Source organism: Papio anubis, chromosome 17 (genome assembly GCF_008728515.1).
Source record: "Papio anubis isolate 15944 chromosome 17, Panubis1.0, whole genome shotgun sequence".
In the NCBI taxonomy this organism is placed as follows: domain Eukaryota; kingdom Metazoa; phylum Chordata; class Mammalia; order Primates; family Cercopithecidae; genus Papio; species Papio anubis.
Genome location: NC_044992.1, coordinates 21104230 through 21121578, shown reverse-complemented (window position 1 = coordinate 21121578; position 17349 = coordinate 21104230). Strand labels below are relative to the sequence as shown.

Here is a 17349-nt window from a genome sequence, read left to right as displayed (position 1 = left end):
CAAGAAGGCGCAAAAATATTTTAATGTAAATGAACAAAGTCGTCTGACTGAAAAACAGCTTAAATTTACTGAAATTTTCTGTGTTAGGCATCCAGCTTTAAATTTATTTTGCCTCACCTACTCCTAATTACTGTAAGAAGTAAGTCCCATTATGGGTTCCCATTATATAGATGAGCAAAGAGGTTTAGCGAGGTAAAGAAATTAATCAAAGGTCTTAGCTAGCGTGCAGTGGACATGGCACTAGATCACAGCCCTTGTTCTTGTACTCTGTCCTTCAAAAGATAAAGCAAACTTCAAAAATAGAAAACTAAAGGAAGAGGTAACAACAAAACAATTCTACTTTAGAGGGAGAAGGCCTGGAAATTGATTTTAAATGAGGAGTTAACAGGTTCAGCAGTGGGAGGTGGTGTGTTTGTTGTAGGCTTTGGAATCAAAACGACCAAGGTTAGAATCTTGACTCTGCCACTTAGTAGCCTGATAACATTAGGCAAGTTAAATAACTTCTCTGAGTCTGTTTCTGCATTTATAAAACAGGTACAGGGACACCTACTACACAGAGTTACTGCTAGGATTTAGAATCACATATAAATGCCTGGCACACAGAAAATGAATTAGGTGGTAGCTGCTATCATCATCATCATCATCATCATCATCATTATATGAGGGAGGAGGGGAAATGAGTTTTTTTTACACATCAATACATGCTAGGTGGTATGCCAAATGTTCTACATATGTTAATTCATTTATTCCTTAAAAATAGCTCTGTAAGAATATCATCTCCATTACCATTGAGGAAACTGAGGCTTAGGGAGGAGTATCAAATAACTTTTTGAAAGTCAAAAAGCTAGTAAGTGGAGGAAAAAATCAGGATTTGAACTCAGTGCTGCCTAATATCAAAGTCCATAGGCTTTTTCAAAATGTATGATTGTGCCTCTATTTCTTTCCAACATTCTCTCCAGGGAAAAAAAACAAAAGAATATAAGGAACAAAGAAATTGGTGACCGCTCAAAAAAGCTCCTTTTGGCCTGGTACAGTGGCTCATGCCTGTAATCCCAGCACTTTGGAAGGCTGAGATGGGTGGATCACCTGAGATCAGGAGTTCAAGACCAGCCTGGCCAACACGGTGAAGCTCTGTCTCTACTAAAAAATACAAAAATTAGCCAGGTGTGGTTGCAGGCACCTGTAATCCCAGTTAGGAGGCTGAGGCAAGAGAATCCCTTGAACCCTGGAGGCAGAGGCTGCAGCGAGCCGAGATCATGCCACTGAACTCCAGCCTGGGGTGACAGAGTGAGACTCTGTCTTTAAAAAAAAAAAAAAAAAAAAAAAAAAAAGCTCCTTTAAGCCACTGTGATCTCAAAAGGAAAGACTAGGTAATCTCAAAAGTATATCACCATTGAAGAAGGAGAAAAACTTTATTCACTTTTTATTAATGTGGTCTCATGCAGGGTTTTTGGCATCAAAAACATGTCCATGACAGGCACATTCCTTTAGAGTTTACTCATTCATTCATATAAGGACAAAAAGCCCTTTCTTAGACCAAGAAAGGTTTCCTACAGGACACATTTTTGACAGATGGGAACTTGAGGGAACAATTAAAAGTACTAGTTTCTGTGAGACCTCTGAGAACCTTCACACAGGGTAACTCCTGGTTTTGGTAAAGGGTTAATAACCTGAAGGGTTTCTTAGTCTTGAGCTCAGGGTGATAAATATTACCTATCAGATTCATATTCTTCATATTTAACTCTAATTACAGAAAAATATTAATATCCTATAACTGATTAAAGTCCCCATATCCCCCCAAAACAAAAGCACACATTAAAAACCCCAAAACTTTGCTTACTCATGCAAATCATATTTTCTTTGGGAAAAAAAACACCACTTCAACTTGATCCTATTTTCTACCATCTGGTTCTCCTGCCATCTCTAAGTGAGGTAAACTATCAATTAAACATATAATTTTTAAACCCACTGCCAAAGATACAATTCAATATTTTTGATTAATACTTAATAATGACAGGCACAGAATATGTAGAGAGCAAAATAATATCAGCAGTACATACATAAACTGTACACTGGCTAAAATTCAGATTTGTGCTAGTGTGCTATAAGTCTATTAAGTTTCCTGAGGTACTGCTCTCAAATAAATTCAGTTGATAGCCGGAGACTCAGCTGGTCTATGAAGTGCCTAAAAGCCCCACTGATTCTCCATTTCCTCCAATTATGGCAAGTCTGATACATTTAGTGGCTTCTGAAACCTCTAGGTCTCCACGAAACACATGCCTCCTGGTGTCTAGCAACCTTAAAAAATAAAGTCAACACAGTGGGACATGACAAAAAGATGAAATAAATACAGTCCCATGAGCTTCGCTAAACTCTCACACCTGAATTAAATATGTCAAGAGGCTAATAATCAGAAGGTTAACCAGAAGGTTAAGCAGTTCAGGAGAATGATAATGGGGTTATGAGGCTTTTCAGAAGCTCAAATTAAGTGTGACTTTGTTGTTATTCAATATTACCGTCTAACAGTTGGGAGCACTGACAGCATTTCATTCCCACCAGCTGGGAAGTTTTAGAGATATATTTATTTTTTAATGGAGAGGTGAAAAGACTAGATTCAAGCTTTAGGTTTTTTTTTTGTTTTTTTTTTTGTTTTTTTGGCTTCACTTGGAACACAGGTGTTTCAAAGAGCTAGCGTGAATAAGTTGTTCCAACTATAGTGACTCTCTTCAAAGCAGAGAGGAAAAAAAATCCAGCTGTTGAGTTTGAACTTTAAACAATTCTTTAAAACAATCTCAGGATTTGCTATACACTAAAGCCTAAGTAATCGTTATGCAGACAGGAAGGCCTTTTAAATGAACTAAAAGAGGTGATGTGACTTTCACTACAGGGCATTGTAAGGGGAGTGGTCCTTGGGATCTCAGGCTGAAGGAGAAAATTATGTCGTCTATGGATGGAGGCCAATTTTCCATCTTCCCATGTTCAGGCCTGCCAACATACTATGACTTACATTTTTTATACCTTTCAGAAAAAAAAGAGGAAAAATAAAGCTGATTCATTACACAGCATTTAGAGAGTCAATAAGAACTGGGAGAATTTACAAAGTATTAAAAATAAATGCTTACTAATGACAAGGTGTTGTGTAAGTATGTCATAATAAAGCACTGCTGAATAAACACTTGATAACAGACTCCTAACCACTGTGGACAGTTCAAGTTGTGCTTATAAAAAAGTTGTGATACTGTCTTATGTAAAAAAACTATCAGGTCAAAAGCTTTTGCCATCTAGAGTTCAGAAGGACAGTGGGCTGGCTTCCCTGCTCAACTGAAGTCTGAGAACATATTTAATGTTCCAAGTGCAATGAGCTACTGATGTTGTATGATGTTCTAATGATGTGTTAAAAACTTTCAGATAGCAAAATAAAGGTATTTACTTGGTTTATCTGAGTTGGGAAAAGAAAATGGGAACGTGTTGTATCAAATTATTTCCTACAGAATGAATACGGACAGAAAGCTTTGAAAACCCTACTTTAATTCCTAAACTCTCTACTGATTTCAGATAGTGGAAACTTAATCATTCTTTCTTCATTTAATATGGACAGAAACTAATGCTAAGCCAGATTACAAAAAAAGAAATCTTACAATATTAAATATTTATCAAGTAGGTCCCATATGGGTCAAAGGTTCTACAATCCTTTTTCAAAACTTTTCATCTTCGGCTGGGCACGGTGGCTCATGCCTGTAATCCCAGCACTTTGGGAGGCCGAGGCAGGTGGATCATGAGGTCAGGAGATCGAGAATATCCTGGCCAAAATGGTGAAACCCTGTCTCTATTAAAAATACAAAAATTAGCCAGGCATGGTGGCATGTGCCTGTAGTCCCAGTTACTCAGGAGGCTGAGGCAGGAGAATCACTTGAACCCGGGAGGTGGAGGTTGCAGTGAGATGAGATCATGTCACTGTACTTCAGCCTGGGCGACAGAGCGAGACTCCGTCTCAAAAAAAAAAAAAAAAGTTTTCATCTTCAATGTGATATATATTGGAACAAATATGAGTCAGGTGACTTTTCCAAAAGACACAGTAAATTTGGTTTAATAAACTGTAGTACATAGAAGCCCAAGCCTGGCCCCCTCAAGCCATAGATTCTCTTATATGACAAGTACATGAATGACAGTTAAAACATGCTTAAGTGATAACATGGTTAAGCACTTTAAGCACTAACATGCTTAGGCACCTTAAACACAAATTCTGAAATCCTGCCATTCCTGTCTGAAAAAAGAATCTACAGCCATAAATGTGTGAGACTTAATAAAATCTCTCTGCTCACATTTTTGTTTTCTTCCAAAATCAGGTGCACAGCGGAAGGAAATTTCAACCTAGTACTCAGATATGAAACTGGCTGATCTGAAATAAAAGTGAAGGCATTGAATAGTGTGGATAATGACAATCTGGTTTACAGATATGGTTGATTTCAAACAATGCTTTCCACATGAAAGAAAAACAACAATGTGTCACAGAGAGAATTGTGTTCTCTTGTAACAAATGGTCAGCCTTAAATCTCATCATCTTCTCTGCAACAAAAAGCATGGGAGCCTTTGCAACTAGAAAAAAATCGGTGTGCTTCAATTAGAATCACTGACCTTTTCTGAAGCATGCCTGTGCTTCTCTATAGAAATCAATGGAATAAAAGGTCATGTTGTTAAAACGTTTGAATACGACAATCTCTTTCCCAGGCAAAGGCAGATTCCTTTTCTTTGTAAAGTAACAAATTTGTTGTATAGAATGTCAAAAATTAAAACTACCTCAGTTGTAATTTAAAACTGACTTAAAAAAAAAATCAATCCAATCACCAGAAAAAAAAGAAAAAAGCGGGAAAGCTGTCATTCTGTTACAGTCCATAAGATCTGTCAGATGAGTTTTCACTAAGGCTATCACCATGTATGTAATAAAACAAGAAGAGCATTCTAGAGAAAATGATGTTATTTCGAACTTCAGCTCTCTCCTTTAGAAACTGCTCTGGAGAAGGCAAGGCAAGCTCTGTGTCTGTCAAACATAGATGGTAGAGACTGGTGATTAATCTTCCACCATGATAACCCTCCAAAGCAAATGAACATGTACACAAACCCAGAGATTAAGAGCTGAGGAACAGAAGCCAAAGTGACTGGAATGTCACTGTTTTTTGGAGTATAAAAAACCGTATTTGAAAGAGGAGCCTCTACATAGATTAGGAACATTTTACTGTATCAATTTCTTCATTCATGAAGAGAAAGGGCAAATTCTTCAATTATCTCTCAATGCATTCAGAAGGTAAGGGATGAACGTTATCAGTCATATAACTTCATTGTCCTTCTTACTGCCAATACAATGAATATCAACACTTCCTCCAAAAGACAATGAACCCTCAAATTAGACCCGAGTAACCTTTCCTTAACAGGTCTGAGAAACTTACGTCCATGTCCAGACAATTTGGTGTCAAATGTCCTTCTGCCCAACAGAATGAGAGCATTTACTCCAGTATGATCTATTATAAAGCTGCACAAATGTCATTAAAACCTGAGAGCAGACTGCTACCAGTGTTACAAGTCTCTAAACACACCAATCTACAGATGCTAGTCCTTACCTAGCCAGTGTTACCCATCACCAGTGTAGCTCATTTGTGCTCGGAGATTTTAAAAGACAAAGTTACTAAAAGAAACAGTTCGGAAGAACAGAGAAGATTCAAAATAAACAGAGAACAAAAATCTACAAGAAAAGTTTAGGAAAAGTATATCAAAGAGTCTGTTTCTGAGTACTTTTTATGGGAACTGAGAAGAGATGAAATAAAATGGTGGTCCATTTAAAAGGATCTCCCTCCTCTGTCTAGACAGATGATACAACATAGTATCTAATACATTTGTTCACAGTACCCACTTTCTACTTCTTACAGAAGGAATATTAGATTATCCACTTAGTTGTACCATCTATTAGCACTGTTTCATATTGTTATTTAATTAGAAAAGCTATGCAAAAAGGGTTACACAGACCCATGAACAGGAATTAGACATGGATTAAAATTTTGTGGAAAAATGAGAGTGTTACTAGAAATACTGAAAATATACTTATCCTACTAATATGTAATTGTTCTTATATGAATTGATGCTGGAAGGACTACTGAACATGTTTTATTCTATGAAAATTATTAAGTTGCAGGTAAGTCTTCCAAGCTCTTTTTTGGGGGGTGGAGTAGGGGAGTAGAGAAGGAGTGCAGGGCATTTTTTTTTTTTTATCCATAAGATAATTTGTTTAATGTCTCTATTGTAAAATTGATTACTCTGGTACTATAATTATTTGAAAACTGTCTATCATCTCTATTACACCATGAACTCCTTAAAGGTGATGGCAACAACCATATTTTGAATTACCTGCTGGTACATCTTTGCTGAGGGTAAAGTTAGAAAGGGCATAAAACAAACATTGAGCATCATGAAAAACCATCTGGGAAGATGCCAAACATCCTTCTGTTCTTCTTTCACGACAGTCACTGCCTCTCAGCTCCAACAGTCAGGTCCTTGTTATGGTGTTTTTAAAAAATTACGTTAAAATACACACAAAATTGATCATTTAATCATGTTTCAGTGTGCAATTCAGTGGTATTAAGCACATTCACAATGTTGTGCAACCACTGGCACTATTTCCAGAACCTTTCCATTATCAAATACAAACTCCTTGTTAAGTTTTTAAAGTACACTTCTGATTCTGTTATTCTTCATCACAAAAATCTTTCATTGGGGCCCAATGTCAACTGAATAAAGACCAATTTCCTTAGTCCAACATTCAAAATCCCCCATGACTTGGCCCAACCTAGCTTAATTTCTCATTATTTCTGCATATCAAACTCTGGTCAACTAGATGATTTACCATTCCCTAATAATGCTCCTGATAGTCTCACCATCTGGAATATCCATCCTCTTAAATGCTACCTGTCCAAATTCTTCTCATCCATCAATGCTCATCTGAAATGTCTTTTCTCCACACAATTTCCCTATGGTTTTTTTCTGCTTGAAGTAGTCTCTCCTTTTAAAGTCCCACACCACCTTACTATATTCTTTTGGCACATTCTACCACACATGTTAGTTATCCCTTTACATCTCATCTCATCTCCCCCCCATTGATTATAGTATCTTCCTTGCGGGAAAGCATTAAGAGGCAGCAGAGCATGGTGGGTTGAGAGTACTCCTGGCCCACTGGACTATACAATACGGGTTCAAATCACAGCTCTGTTACTTCTATGTGACCTCGGACAAGTTATTTACCTCTCTGAGCTACAGTTTCTTCATCTATAAATTGGAGATATGAATAAAGTATTTAGGATAGCATCTCACATATTACATTTTTAAAATTAAAATAAATGAACAAGGCATCTTTGTATTTATCCCAGAGGTTAGTACAATGTCATATATAACAGTAGTGCTAAAGGTTTGGCTGAATGAATAAGCAAGGTTAACCAGATACTGACAAAAATGGTGGTTAGGTCAGGAATTTATCTGTTCCTGGATTGTTCTATCAACCTTTCTTGGTTTTTCCTTTCTTTAAATTTCTGTTCTAGGCTTCAGAGATAAGAAGAAAGGATCAGTGATAGTGGGTAAGTGAAAGTTTTTTTGTTTTAAATCATCAAATGTTTTTCTAGTAATTCAGTGGGAAACTAAAATGGGGGAGAGTAAAAATGAGAACCCCCCAGTGCTCTCAGGATACTTTGGTTCTTTTGTTTTTTTGGTGGGGAGATGGAGTCTCTCTCTGTCACCTAGGCTGGAGTGCAGTGGCACGATCACTGCAATCTTCACCTCCTGGGTTCAAGAGATTCTCCCGCCTCAGCCTCCTGAGTAGCTGGGATTACTGGCACACACCACCAAACCCGGCTAATTTTTGTATTTTTAGTAGAGACAGGGTTTCACCATGTTGGTCAGACAGGTCGTGAGCTCCTGACCTCAAGTGATCCACCCACCTCGGCCTCCCAAAGTGCTGGGATTACAGGCATGGGCTACCATGCCTGGCCAGTTCTTTTCTATCATTATACTTTCCAACCTATATTATTGTCATTATTTATGTGACTGTATCCTCCACTAGATTATAAACCTGGACCAGAAATCATCTATTAGTTCATTTACCAAATATTTATTTTGTACCTACTTTATGTCAGGCACTGTTCTAAGTACTGGTAATGTAACAATGAATAAAACAGACAGAATGTCTTGAATCTGGAAACATAGTTGATGCTTATGTTTATGGAATAAATGAACGGGAAGTTCTTACAATATGGGAATCTTCAAAGCTGCCGGGATATAAATTTCTGGTCCTTAGTAGTACCATTATTGAAGAAAGAGTACACTTACATAAGCATATATGCATTTTGTTTCCATTGTTCTTAGTTTTTCAATGACTCCTAAGATTCCCTGAGGGTTATACAGCTATTTCAAAGCACTAGAGACTCTTACTGGCTGCAATGGACACATAGGTTTCCTCAGTCTTTATGACAAGAGATTCCTATTTAAAACACTGCCTGCACAGGCAAAACCTATCATACAAACAGTGACACTTCTGAGAGTGAGAACCTCACAATAATTATGCCAGAACATCAAGTAAAATCCGAGACCGTCTCAACAAACCAGTGTGTACGGACACTCCACTAGACCTCTCATTTCCACTGAGAATGTAATTGCTTCTAGCATAGAAGACTCACACCACCCATGTTCATCTTCATAAAATGCTAAGTTATGCTTCAAGTCAAAAATAAGCTTTTCCCAAACCAAACCAAATTTTTATTTCCAACCCTGTAGGTAGCTAGTGCTTTCTGGGAAAGGGCCTGTAAATGTGCATTGTAGAGCATCCAGAATCCAAACTGAAGCATAATAAATTCCGTTTTCTAATCAAACAATTAGAACTGGTTTCTCTTGATTTAAATTTCAGTAGGCTCAAAGTAATTAAGTACCAAACTGTTTTTACACAGATTTCCAAATAGAAACTCAAAGTACAAAATGAAAAATGTAATCCTTTAAAAGCTAAAACATCAGCTCAGAAAAATACATAATCTTTAAAATTATTAAATAATATATTTCCTAGATAGATTAAAAACTATGAAGACAAAAAGTTAAAAGATACAGAGGTCATGATAGAAGTTATTGCTCCTTTCACATCTGACTTGTCTGTCCTACATCTGTTGAACCCTGTAGGCAGATTTACAAAAACTTACAGTCTAGATATTGACTTTTTTTTGTTGCTTCAAGAAGTTATCTAAAAATGCCTGGTGTTTCAAAATCCACACTAAATTTTTGGGGAGCATGATGTAATAATTTTATTACAGTTTCAGTTTCTTTAGGAAATACATGATTAACCGCAGACACTATACACCGATACTCTTACTTCACATTTGATTATACCAAAACGCACATAGAATTCAAATTTTCTAAAATTATATTAACTATTATATTAGGTTTAAAAGCGCCTGCTGGTTTAAAATGTTTGTCTATTAAAACTTGAATATGTGATATATATCCCAACTTTTCTAATCTTAGAAAAAGTGTAATGATGTGGTACTTTATGTACAGTGGATAATTACTTAGGATTATTTATTTTCCCTCACAACTTAATATAAATATATATTTTTGACTCGATGTACTGACCCATTCAACTAAGTATTAAAAAACTCATTAGATGTATAACAATATACTAACAACTTGCCTAAAACAACAGAACTTCATACAGACCTCAAAATAGTTTCTTAAAAGCATAATTCCAGGATCACTTATTTAAAATTCAAAATATTACCTACTCCAAAATCTGTAGACACAATAATCCTCCAAATTAAAAAACATCTAAAACCATTTGTAATGTGTATGCCATATTTCGGAGATACTACAGAGGGAGCTGCTGACATAGATAATATAGTATGCTGAATTCATATAGTAACTTGAGGTCCTATTAATCTTTAACATTTTTAAGTTTTAGGTAATAGGTTTTTTATTTTTCAAGGAGAAAAAAGAGAGTAAGGAAACTGAGGAATTTTTTTTTTTTTTTTTTGCTTCGGCTACAACCAATTTATTTGTATCAAAAACAGAGGACACATGGCCAGGCACAGGGGCTCATGCCTGTAATCCCAGCACTTTGGGAGGCCAAGGCGGGCAGATCACCTGTGGTCAGGAGTTCAAGACCAGCCTAGCCAACATGGTGAAACCTCGTCTGTACTAAAAATACAAAATTAGCCAGGCATGGTGGCGTGCACCTGTAATCCCAGCTACTTGGGAGGCTGAGGCAGGAGAATCTCTTGAACCCAGGAGGTGGAGTAAGCCGAGATTGTGCCATTGCATTCCAGCCTGGGCAACAAAGAGTGAAACTCCGTCTCAGAACAAAACAAAGGACACAGAAAACTCTCCCATTTAGGACACTAAAAGAATCAGCAGCGAAGGCAGAGCATATACGTAACTAAGGTATTTCTTACATTTTCATTTAATAGTTGTTCTATAATACAACTTTTCAGTATCCTGTACTCCAAGCTAAACCATTCCTTCCTAAAAAGTCTTTATAATCCTGTGGCCGCTATAGGTATGATTCCTTTTTATGTTGAAAGGATTCAGTTTTTTCCAATCGACACCATTACTGGAAAACGCTTACCTTTTTTCTAGGCATGCTTCTACATATAGCTAAGAATTATAAGGCAGAAAACAGAAGACTACTGAAGTTTAGGTTTGAAAGATTTGATTTTTCCATCTGTAGTCAGTTAATTACTGTGAGAGTAACGAGTCAAATTTTTAACCTGAAGTTAAAAAATTAAGTGATATGACAGGATGAAATAAAGTAAAACATTTAAGTAAATGGTATACCAGAGGGTTCCATGAATATTTTATGACAAAGGCTCTTTACTTAAACATCTATAAACAATTTTGAGGAGGAAAATTTCAAAGAAACATTCTAACTGATGAAATGGATTGAAATTTGCTACCAACAGCTACTAAGCCACCTATATCGCTCATGGTTTTAAACCATAACTATGCTAACTTTCCCTCTGTTATTTGAAATAATGATGAATCAAACATCTCCTGGACTCAATTAAATTATGGCCAATAATAACAAGTGATTGAGAACTCTTATCTTACAGAAGCACATACACAGTTTTCAAACCAAGTACCAAAATTAATGCCTGATATAAACAATACGTGCCTGAACTATAAGGTAAAAAATGGATATAATGAATTAACTAAGTGTTCAATGAAGAGAACCTAAATATATTTGGCTTTTATTCAATATACCCATATTCACCAATTAACTTACATAGAAACATTCTTTCCTCCCATATGGCCTATGTGCAGTAAAGGGTTAACTCGGCAGACCTGGGCTGTCCAAACCCTGCCCATTCCAAAAGTCTTCAAGACTGGCCCCGGACTTTTGGGAAATAACCTTGGGTCACTGCAATATCCACCTGATAATAGTATCTTAGTATACCTGGGGCTTTGGCCATGCCAGATAGTTTATGTTAACAATATGATACATGGTGAATACCTGTCTTTGCCTGGGCCTTGGGCTATGCTGTATTAGTTTGACCCCTGGAGGGGAAGGGAAAAAGGAGGGCTGGAGACTGAGCAGCTAAGGTCACTCACATGGGTGCTTCATGCCTATATGACTGACCCACAATAAAAACCCTGAACACCAAGGCTCAGGTAAACTTCCCTGGTTGGCAACACTTGCCCATGTTGTCATATATCATTGCTGGGAGAATTAAGCACTGTCCATGCAACTACATTGGGAAAGGACAAACGGAACTTCATGCCAGACTCTCTAAATTGTTTTCCTTTCTTGATTTTAGTCTGTATCTTTTTTGCTATAATAAACTGTAACCATGAGAATAACAGACCTCCTGGGCTCAGCTGATCCTTCTGCCTCAGCCTCTCGAGTGGCTGGGACAACAGGCATGTGCCACTACACCCAGCAAATTTTTTTTTTTTTTGTAATTTTGGTAGAGACAAGGCCTTGCTATGTTGCCCAGGCTGGTCTCCAACTCCTGGGCTCAGGCGATCTGCCCACCCTGCCTCAGCCTCCCAAAGTGCTGGGATTACACGTGTGAGCCACTGTGCCCAGCCATATTACTTTTTATTTTTTATTATTATTTTTTTCAAATATTTTCCATTCATGGATGCAGTCTCACATCTATGGAGGGCTGACTAGCATTCAAGAGCTTTTGGTTTAAAAGATCAAAACATCCCAGCAGTGTTGATCAGTGACAATTCTATTACCATATAAGATTTCCCAAATCCTTAGCCAGCTTAGTTATCTTGGGAAGCTCTTAATTGTTCCTATTTTCTCAGGAAGTTATCAAAGATAACAACCTCATATGGAATTACTCTTCCCTGTGTAAGAATGAGATTTTCATTACCTCACTGCTGAATCAGAAAAAGTATCTCACTATTACATAGGTTTCCATTCTGAGTCATAGGTCTAAAGTATTAATAAAAAAGCCTAGAGTTTGAATAAACTGCATAATCATGAGCTTACCAAAATCAATGCCTTAGGATTTCCTGTCTTTTATTTAAAGTTTTACCAAGTTAAATGCGGAATGGAAACTGGTAACACTTTGCCCAGGAATGTCAGGGAGGTTAACTTATGTCTCAGTTTTTTTCATGCACAGTCCCAGGAGCTATTACCATGCATTATTTTATTATTACCATGGAGCTATCACCAGGCATTATTTTATCATTATTTTATAGTTCATTATTATTCACAATGTCTAACATACTATTTTTAAACATTAACAGTAGTAACAGGAGAACGTTAAGGGCTCTATCCTGAGAATCACATAGGTAAGGGCTGAAAGCAAGACTACATAGTCAGAATACCTGGAACCAAATCTCCATCCCCACACTTACTAACTCTGTGATCTTGGTCAATTTCTTACCTTTTGTGCCTCAATTTCCTCTTCTGTAACATGGGAATAATCATAATACCTTCCCCAGAGGATGTTTGTAGGATTAAATTAAACACATGTGTAAAGAGCTTAGAATTGTGCCTGGCATCTGATAAAAATTATATAAGTAAAGGCTATTAGGTCAATATCACCACTACCACCACCACCATTCTAAGGAACGTAAGACAACTTAACTTACATTAATCCTGTAATTTTTATCTTACCCTAAGTGTTATAAAAAAGGGCAGTATTACTCTCTTAACTGACAGGCAGCTGTTGCATAGTGGTAAAAGCACTTCCCTGGGTTCTACTACAACAAAGCTGCCTCAATGGTTTCATCTGCAAAATGGGGATGGTAATAATCTATCTCATAAGGCTGTGTGGGGATTAAATATCTGTTCAGATTTCTGTTCTGTGGCATCACCACATAGAATATGTTGATAATATTGAGCTCTGCCAGACACTTAGGATTTCAAAATTACCTGGTTCCAGGTACTCAATCACTTCTGCAAGGATGAGATTTAAAATACTTGAAGGCATGAACCCCAAAAGGTGCTAGAAGAACAAATTAATTTTAAAAATTGTCCCCTTCTTTCACATTCCCTGGTTAGGATACATTTCTTCAAAATAGTCAATGTGTGGAGGTTGGAGTATGTCAAGGGCAGAGAGTACCTGAGAAAAGGAAAAAAAAAAGTCAAATTTAGAGAACTAAAAAGGAAACAAAATTCAACATAAAAGCAAGTAAATACTAACAACTCTTTAATGATTTAAAGCTTAGTTACAATTGCCCACTGAAAATTAAATTCATCTGTCAAGAAACACAGTCCTAAACATTAAGATGGATTTGTAAACTTACTATCCAAAAGACTTACACAATGAGAGAGGCAATTGGGTTACACCACATGCTACCAAAATCCCTGCACAGGAGAGAGTTTTTAAAATAAACGTCCTATTTTAAAGAATCAACGTTACACTAAAGAGTGTGAGGAGCCACATCTATCATTCATTCCTTTATTCCTCTGTTCAACAAACCTTTACTATGTGCATTCTACCTGTCAAGCACTAAGCTTTTAGATTATCCTGTTGAACAAAATAGGCATCATCTCTGCTCTCATGACTACAGAAGAGGTAAGCACTAAACAAACAAATAGTTACAGATATGTAATTACAACATCTATTACTATGGAGGAAAAATGTAAAGAAGGGTAGAGAGAAAAAGCTTCCCTGGGTAACACTACTCTAGAATTTGAAGGCTGAGTAGGAGTTGGTCGACAGGCAGGCAGTATAAAGACACTGAGGCAGATTCTAGAAACAGAAAAACCAGTGCTTATGCAATATAGAGGGTAGTAAGAAAATAGACTAACATAAAGTAGAAGAGGAAGGTATGAAATACACTACACTAAAGTCTTTAAATCATACTAAGCATTTTCGATTTTATTCCAAGATTCTTGTAAGAAAAGAAGTCACTAGGGTGAGGAAAAAAGACTTTATGATGCAAGTCCTTTATAAAAGCAGCAGAGTACCCGTGTAACTTCTGCCATCAAAACATAACAAACAAATCCCCTCCCAGCTGTCTTGCTAAGTTAATGAGAAATACCAAGCTCAAAGGACATGGAAGAAACTACTTAACAGGAAATAAATTGTGTGGTACCAGTTCAAATTTTATTATCTGTAGCTTAAATTTTTTTTTTTTTTTAATTATAGAGAACTTCAAACATATAAAAGTGGGCAGAATAGTATAAACAATACCCATGTAATCAATACCTGGCCTCAGTTATTCACACACATGAACATTTTTATTTCATCTCTATCCTTTACTCTCCCTATATAATTCTCAAGCATATACCAAACTTATTTCAGTCATAATCAGTATCTCTAATAAAAAAAAGTTTAAAATTACAATGATCAAATCTAAAATGTAAATGTTTAAAAACATCATCAAATATCCAGTTCTCAAATTTCCTATTTTCTCATATTAAAAAACAGTTTGTTAGTCTAAATCAGGAGCTAAATAAGATTTACATAGTATGATTGATAATCCAAAGGTTTCTCCACCATTTCTTTTTCATTTCCTCTTGCAATTTATGTGTAGAAGAAACTTGGTTCATTTTAAAGGTTATTCTTGTTTCAGTCAAGCATTTCTCACTATAAATTTTAAGCAAAAATTTATTTTATGAATTAAAGCCTATTGTAATGAAAAATTCTTCACTCACTTTAAAGCCAGTTAGAGGCTTTTAAATAGTTTAGATGTTTTTATAAGGAGTATCTATCTTTCCTTTTGAATTAAAATGTTTATATTTAGAATTCTGGTATAAACAGAAAATAAGAGATTTTCCAGTTTCTTTGAGGAGTAATTTTTTTCATATGACAGATACATTATTTCATTTCTATGTATTTTTTAAACCTATAATTAGCCAGTTATATTTTTTAAACCAATAAATTCACATAAATTTCTCATTATGTGCCAGAACAATTTTTAACATGAATATCTGACAACTGAGGAAGGCAGTTAGAAATTAGTGTTTTACTTGACATCTTTCGGACTCTAAACTCTGTATCTGAGCAACACACATCCTGTCTAAGGGGGAAACAGAAAGCAATGAGTGACAGTGTCCATTATACAAAGCTATTTTACACTTCAAATCTATCTGCTATAATTAGAGGTTATCTAGAAGAAAGTGACAACCATACATTTTAAACCTTGATAGAGAAGAATGAGGCTTTCTTACTCCATATTTGATGAGGCCTTTTGTAAAAAAAGCCATATAAAATAGGGATAGACATTTGCACTACAGCATTTAGCTGTGATTGTTAGTTCGAAAGGTACAATATTTTAAACTATGCCTGGAATTTTTTTAAACGCCTGTTGTTTTATCCTCCTGCTCTTTCTACTCCAAAATGTTTATCAGAGGATGGCATTCTACAGTGCTTCTAGGTGGTAAAAACAGTATTTAGATCAGTAATGATCTAGGAATCTCAAAAGCACGTAAATGAGTAAGTGAGAAGGTATAGTGGCAGAGTTCGAAACCCCAGACTTCATTTAAATAGCTGGAGATCCTCTATAAACCCCAGTAATATTTGAGGGAATAAAGTACATGAGATTAGCCTTAAGATATAAATAGGTGGACGCTTATAAAGACTTTGGCTTGTAAAGAGCTGAAATATCCTCAAATACCACACTCTTCAAAGGATTTCAAATACAAAAAAAGCAAGCAAACTTGTCTAATTAAAACATGAATTAAAGTTATGTCTTTAAATGATAGTCATTGCCAAACACATTTCTTAACAGTGTCTCTGCACATTTCACAAATCTTTTAAGAAACATAAAAGCTCATTATGTTAGCTGCTTTTTAGGACTTTAACCTCCGTGATGTTAGAAGATTCACTATAAACTGGTTACATAAGAAAATAGCTTAGTTTCAGTCAGCCCTTTATCAATAAAATAACTAATTGCTGTGAATAATTGTCTCAATCCTAACTATAAAGACAAGAAATTTATCTGTTCATTCATAGAATCAACATTTATTGAGTTTCTACTCTGCCAAAGACTCAAAGACAATAATAAGACACCTATAAGGAAAACAGTTAAATCCCATTTAGCAAAGGAGCTACTCTTTTCTCACTCTCTCCCCACAATAGATTCTAGATTCTAAGTTTTTTTACGGTAGAGACTATATTATTATTTTTTATAGAGTTGTAGCATAAGGTATACAATATAAGGTATACAAATCCTGACTGTAACTTGATGAATTTTTATATACACACATATTTCCATGTAAATACCACCCAGGTTAAGAAATTAGGCATTTTAGCCCCTTTGCTTTTTTTTTTTTTTGAGACGGGAGTCTTGCTCTGTTGCCCAGGCTGGAGGGCAGTGGCATGACCTCGGCTCACTGCAACCTCTGCCTCCTGGATTCAAGCGATTCTCCTGCCTCAGCCTCCCAGGTAGCTGGGACTACAGGCATGCGCCACCACGCCCAGCTAATTTTTGTATTTTTAGTAGAGAGGGGGTTTGACCATGTTGGCCAGGCTGGTATCGAACTCCTGACCTCGTGATCCACCCACCTCGGCCTCCAAAGGTGCTGGGATTACAGGCATGAGTCACTGCGCCCGGCCCATTTGCCCTTTTTTCAGTCAAAACCCATCCTGGCACTGTTTTTACTTCTGTCACCAAAGATTCATTTTGTGTGTTCTTGAACTTTACACAAACTGCATAATAAAGAGTAAAGTCTTTTGTGTATAGATTCTTTCATTTACTGTTATGCCTGTGAGATTCATTCATGTTCCTGTGTGAATCAGTGGTTTATCCTTTTTGGTGATGTGTAGTGTGCTATTATTCAACTGGACTATATCACAAAGTACTTATCCAGAGTGCTGTTGGCATACATTCATATTGTTTCCAATTTCTAGCTATTATGTATAATGC

The 17349-nt window shown here is 36.3% G+C and overlaps 1 protein-coding gene across 2 annotated transcripts in view; it reads right to left on the bottom strand.

Annotated features, from left to right (window-relative positions):
• The window catches only part of NLK (nemo like kinase), a 157797-nt gene that overhangs the window by 47913 nt on the left and 92535 nt on the right, over nucleotides 1–17349 (bottom strand). For both annotated transcript variants that reach the window (XM_003912533.4, XM_009189932.3), the window contains exon 3: nucleotides 13540–13595. In XM_003912533.4, coding sequence (XP_003912582.3) covers nucleotides 13540–13595 — 56 coding nt within the window. The remainder of the gene's footprint in view (nucleotides 1–13539; nucleotides 13596–17349) is intronic.